The 6,211-nt window shown below is 42.4% G+C and overlaps 1 protein-coding gene across 2 annotated transcripts; it reads left to right on the top strand.

Annotated features, from left to right (window-relative positions):
* The first annotated feature begins 4,484 nt into the window (after nucleotides 1-4,484).
* Nucleotides 4,485-5,924, top strand: LOC122008200 (peroxidase 5-like). Of its 2 annotated transcripts, XM_042563831.1 has the most exons (3): nucleotides 4,485-4,901; nucleotides 4,986-5,168; nucleotides 5,243-5,924. In XM_042563831.1, the coding sequence occupies exons 1-3, from the start codon at nucleotides 4,680-4,682 to the stop codon at nucleotides 5,786-5,788; spliced, it is 951 nt and encodes a 316-aa protein (XP_042419765.1). In that variant the 5' UTR covers nucleotides 4,485-4,679; the 3' UTR covers nucleotides 5,789-5,924. The 2 variants fall into 2 exon arrangements, with proteins under 2 accessions (XP_042419765.1, XP_042419764.1); XM_042563830.1 differs by having other exon boundaries at nucleotides 4,485-5,168.
* The last annotated feature ends 287 nt before the right edge of the window (nucleotides 5,925-6,211 follow it).

Below are 6,211 nucleotides of genomic sequence, written 5' to 3'. Positions count from 1 at the left end.
TCATCAGCCGGCGGTGGACCTCGATCGATCGGGGGAGGGCCGGGAATAAGCTCGATCGTATATATTTTTGAATCGACTACAACCTTCGCCATGTAATTGAATCGATTTGTGTTTTTTATTTGCACGCTTCCATTTTGTAACCTTCTTGTGAAAGGGAAATGGCTCCAGTTTCTCGATCGGCCATTAATTCCATGCACTACTAATTACTTCTCCATGCATGCGTTAATTATTTCATGTATTCGCTTCTCATTGATGTGATGCACTCTTATTACTTATTCACACGCTCTCAATCCTGTTTTTTGAAGTTACTGCCGTGAGATAGTGGTCACAAGTTTAGGTCGCCGAAATAAATACTTACGATGGGTCAGAAGGTATACAATAGTTTCAATATCATCAGATTTATTTTATTTTATTTTATTTTTTTTGTGAGATCCTATAATGATAGAAACTTTGTCTTTGTGCACGTACCGTGATGCGGTGGAATAACCCTCGTATATCTCACATTGTCAGAAGTCATATTTGAATAAAGTCAAGATCAGTTTTCCTGCTGAAGATCATCGATGGAGTCATCGGTGGGTTATCGCTAATATTGACCAAGTCGTAGAACTTCAAGGAGAGTAGATCGCCGAGAGGGCTCCTGAAGCTAGAAAGAAAGAGAGAATGAGCAAGAGAGGGTTATAATGGAAGTTAGGGACGCCTCGACTCAACCACTACGATGATCAAATTAGTCTTCGACGAAGGAGAGAATGGAGAAGATGAACTATAGGTGATTAATGAAAAATAGAGGTATCATGATGGTGTATGTGTACCTTTTATAATACTCCTATCTTCATTAATTAGATGTTACATTCAGGTAAAGAAAATATCAGAGTATCATCGTTGTATCATATAGTCATGCCACCCACTTTTTGACCCACATTCTCTGTTCATAGGTTGTCCTGCTCTGATAATCCATGTGGTGTACTACATGTTGAGACAACCCATAATATATAGAAGTAATTGGGCCTAAGGGGCTTGCTCATTGCGTAAAGGAGAGTCCAATTGGTGAGGCCGAACTGAGGCAATCAGATCAGTGAAGTTGATCCGACTGAATAAGAAGATGACCGATTGGGGGATCAGTGGAGCTATGGAGATGTGCGGATTGAGTAGGGTGATCAGATCGGTGGTGCCAATTCGACCGAATGAGACGATCGATTGGGGGGAGTTGACCATTGACTTTCGTGTACTCATGGAAGTTCCTAATACTCCTCACATCATACATCAATAGGATAGACATGACTTACAGGGTGTCAAACTCAGCCTAGAAGAGACTCGAGTCTAATTGAGTCCGTTCACACTCATCCTAAAGACTCGAGTCTATCGACTTCATCTAGGACTCGACCTCAGTCGTCAATATCATTCATGGCTCGACTCCAAATCTCAACATCCTCTACACTTCAGTCTCAATTGCCGACATCGCCTTTGGCTCAGCCTCAGTTGCCTATATCATCCTGATCTCGGCCTCAGTCGCTGACATCGCCCTTGGCCTAGCTTTAGTCACCGACATCATCCCGATCTCGCCCTCAGTTGCCAACATCCTCCCTATCTTAGCCTTAGATCCTGACATCCTCTCTGCTTAGACCTCGACTTCCATTATTATCAAAACCACTCAACATTGATCTTATTTCCTGATCCTCAGATTAGACCCACACCCTATGTTAGCATGCTAAAAACACATGAGGGGCCCGTGGATAAGGAGGTAGCGTAACCGCCTCATTAATCAAATTGTTATTCTTGAAAGATGCGGAGATGATTATGAATATTCTAAAATACATGATACCAAATGAATGGAGAGGTGGTCAAGTGGTTGTCAGATCTGGTCTTCTAGATGTCCTCCTTCAAACAAGTGGTGTTTGGTGAATGGAGAAACAACTAACGACTATCGGATTTAGTCCCTTCACTGTCTCATACAAGGATGATGAAGGAGATCAATGTGACGTTTGATATGGAGATGCTCTTCTGACAGCTATCTAAACCCTAGAGAAGGTAAATGCAAGGGAACTCTCTCTTCGGCTCCATCAAGCTCTCTCTTGCTTTTTCTTTCTCCTCTAGTTTCATACCTCAACCCTAATTTGAGCGTTGGAGTGGTTTGCCAAGATCTCTCTCTGATGTCATTCTAACTCTTTGGTGAAGTGCTTTTCAAGTACTCCCATCCTCCTCATCGACGATCTCCATATGACACGCAAGTCAACCCATTTGTTGAGTGGTAGCTTCGCCATCCACGGTATTTGACAGAAACAAATTGACATCGTCTGTGAGAATTCTTAGCTAAGACGCTGCGATGATTAACACTAGAAGAACTACTGACAACTGTAACTCTATCAGAAAGAGAAGTAGTGGCGAAATATTGGTCATGACACAAGAAAACATCAATCAACTGGTCTCCAAGGCGGTAGAAGAAATATTACAACAACACTCACTCTTGCAACCGCTACTAGTGGAAGCCCCTTCTCCCTTGGCAGGCGCATCCCCTCCTTCGAGTAAGATGCCACCATTCTTGAAATAGGTTTCACCAATTATGGTCTCAATCAACAAAGCTCAAATATCGTAAAATTTTATTGAGAGTTCGATAACATCTAAATAAACTAAACTCAAGTCAAACTTATAAAAAAATCAAATTAAGTTTGAACAATCATTTCAATGACTTGATTTATTTTAGATTTGACTCAATTTAACTTGATTATCTTATCAAATAAGTTCAAATATTATAAAACTTTATCTGACTTGACTTGTTACTGCCTTAGATGAAATAAAATATACTTTTGTAGCAAAAGGGTTATTACACTCATCTCAGACGCCCCTCACAGTCTGCCCCCAGGTTATATGAAGGGAGTAAATTATAGAGTCAACTTATAGCTGACCGACAAGTGACTAGAGGGTGAGAGGAGTTTTTCCTCGAGGGTGTGCGCCGGCCGAAAATTGATCCTTGCCCCGTTGTAATAAATATATCACCGTCTAATCAATTGGACACCTCGTGAGGACGAAATAAAATGCACTTGAGAATTATAATAGAGGTAAATTGATATTCTTCAACTATGAGGGCTAAGATTTTACCTACCTATATCTAGTCAGAAACTGACGATACTAGGCCGTCGTCTGGGATGAGCTAATGTATCATCTTTTACTCCAACTATACGGGTTAAGTTGGTTTGTGCTAGTTCGGCAACTTTACTAATATAAATAGGTGGGTGTAAGACTAGATACAACATAAGTAGGTGGATTCCGACTAGATACGTTAGGTTGACTAGTCAAGAATTATATTATAATTATTAATCACAAAAAAAACAAAAAAATATAGTTTTTTAAAAAAAGCTGTTAATTAAATTAAATTTTGATTAAAATAATTATATAATTTTAGAAATTATATTGGCAAGATATATTATTTTAAAATTATTTCCCTATTTATTTATTTTTTAAAGATAAAGTAGTTTAGAAACGAGAAGATTCAGTAGAACATCAAACAAAAAAAAACCTACATGCATAGGGATGGCAATTTTCCCCGCGGGTTTGGGGCCCCGCGGGGAAAACCCGAAATGGGGATGGGGTTTGGGGCGGGTATGGGAATACTATCCCCATCCTCGAACCCGCCCCGAATATTATTATTATTAATATTAATAAATAATAATATGATTTTTTTAAAAAATACTAATAATAGTGTTAATATTAATATTAAAATTTTTGAAAATATTATTAATAATAATATTATTGATATTGATATTAATATTAATATTATTATTAATAATTATTATTAAATAATAATAATAATAATATAAATTAATTTAGAAATGGGGCGGGGATGGGGAATCCCCGAACCCGTGGGTTCGGGTTCGGGGAATCCCCGAACCCGAAAAAATGGAAACGGGGCAGGGATGGGAATGGCAAACCCGGCCCCGCCCCACCCCGTTGCCATCCCTATACATGCAGAGCAACAATCAATTTAGTGATCCTGCGCAACAATCGTCTCATATTTTTTATTAGCCAATGAAAGAGATTCCATCCTCTTAATTTTACATTACGCTAAAGATTTAAAATAAATAAATATATATATATATAATTTGTTTACTGCTCACCCATATATGGACAGGACATCTAGTATTTTTTTTTTAAAAAAAATCAGGTTAAACATTACATCCTAAATTTTAATTCTAAATCCAAATTTTTTTTTATTATTTTATTAAAATAATATTTATCTGATGGAGTACATGTAATTTTCCCACTGAGCTTCACTCATCACCAAACAAATCAACATCTCGCCTGTCCTGTTTGCCACCAACTTACTGAAATGCTTTCGTCCCAACACGTATGCGCCACAGGTCAAATCTACAGCCCCTGGATATTTGAAACGCGAATCACGTTACGAAGCGTTTCAATTACTTTTTAGAAATTTCCGCGCGCTCGATCGAGCACTGAACTCTACAAATGAATGAAGAGAGGCAGCGAAGGATACATTCTCTTACTTTTCTACTGTTTGGAGCCATGTAGCACTCAGTCACTCACGGAGAAGGCTGCTAATTCCTATCCTCGTCTTCGATTCTTCGTTTATATATATGATATCACGGACGACCTCAAGATCATCACTCACGCTGGCCCTGCTGCTAAATAATATATTGAGATAATTCTGCAGCGGAGATCGATCGGAAATGGCATTGGAAAGAGAAAGACGAGCCACGTTGGTGGTGGCCTTGGCCATGGCCCTGTGGATTAGTGGCGCAATGAGAGCAGAAGCTCAGTTCAAGGTTGGCTTCTACTCCCAGAGCTGTCCCCGAGCGGAGGCCATCGTCAAAGAGGAGATCGAGAAGGCCCTCGCCGACGACGAAGGCGTCGGCGCTGACCTCCTCAGGATGCACTTCCATGACTACTTCGTCAGAATATTGATCGCACTACTTGTCGTAATTATCACCGTAACAGGATTAATTAATCCGATCGCACTTGTTTTGTATGATCAGGGCTGCGATGGTTCGATTTTGTTAGACTCCACCAACACGGCCGAGAAGGACGCGCAGATCAACCTCACGCTCGAAGGGTTCGACATTATTGACGATGTGAAGGAGAAGCTGGAAGCTGCCTGCAAGGGAGTTGTCTCCTGCGCCGACCTCCTTGCCTTCGCTGCCAGGGACGCCGTTGCTCATGTAACGTCGGGGTTGCTCTGTTTTTGTTTGATTTTCCGATTGAGTTGAATGTAGGATATGGTTGGACAGTACAGTACGGAGGGATTCACTACGAGGTGCCGTCCGGGAGAAGAGACGGAAGGATCTCCGTTGCCTCCGACACCGACATCCTCCCTTCGCCGGACTTCAAGCTCAGTAAGCTCACCGACTTGTTCGTCTCCAAGGGCTTGAGCCAGAGCGAGATGATCGTCCTCTCCGGAGCTCACACGGTGGGCATTGCGCACTGCGACGCCTTCTCGAAGCGGCTGGACTCGGCGGACCCCAGGATGGACGTGAAGTACGCTGCGGCGCTGAGGAAGCAGTGCCCGCCGGGGAGCAACAACACGGTCTCGATGGACCCGCATTCGCCGCACAAGTTCGACAACCATTACTACCGCCTCGTGCTGGACAGCCGCGGCCTCTTCACCTCCGACGACACCCTGCTGTCCGCGTGGAGCACGGCGGCGCAGGTGAAGTGGCTCGCCTGCGACTTCAAGGGTTTCCAGCGGGAGTTCGAGGCCGCCATTGTCAAGATGGGGGCCATCGGCGTACTCACCGGCTACGGCGGCGAGGTCCGCACCAATTGCCGAGTCGTCAACTGAGCAATTAGCCATCTACGCGCGTGATTTCCCTTGTTTGCGTTCTCGATCAAATTGTAATCTTGTTGTGTCGTTGTATATCGTGATTCAAGAACATCAAATGTTCGCGTTATAAAAAAATTATTGTTGACGAGTACAATGATTTGGCAGGGGAATCATGAGCCATGTGAACGATTGATGGAGTCCCACTGTCCAGGGCATAACCGAGCTATGTAGATTTATAGGAATGGACCAGTATCGATTCCGGACGAAGCCGACCAAAAATATCCTCCAATGCAGTAGCCTGCTCAATTTCTTAATTTAGCTTTCTACAGCAGCGTGGGACGCCCGGGTGACCTTTGTTTTTTAGAATTATGAACGATTGGGAGGCGATCGCCGGCGGAGTTGGTGGAATCATTACACATGCGCGCAGTAAATAAATTAATT

Source organism: Zingiber officinale, chromosome 8A (assembly GCF_018446385.1).
Source record: "Zingiber officinale cultivar Zhangliang chromosome 8A, Zo_v1.1, whole genome shotgun sequence".
Lineage (NCBI taxonomy): Eukaryota > Viridiplantae > Streptophyta > Magnoliopsida > Zingiberales > Zingiberaceae > Zingiber > Zingiber officinale.
Note: the sequence above shows the minus strand (reverse complement) of the source record. Positions and strands in the feature narration are given on the sequence as shown.

Excerpts from the sequence above, each read along its gene's own strand:
- LOC122008200 (XM_042563830.1), top strand. The coding sequence starts at position 4,680 with ATGGCATTGGAAAGAGAAAGACGAGCCACGTTGGTGGTGGCCTTGGCC. Across the intron at positions 5,169-5,242 it reads CCAGGGACGCCGTTGCTCAT|TACGGAGGGATTCACTACGA; the intron begins GTAACGTCGGGG and ends TGGACAGTACAG.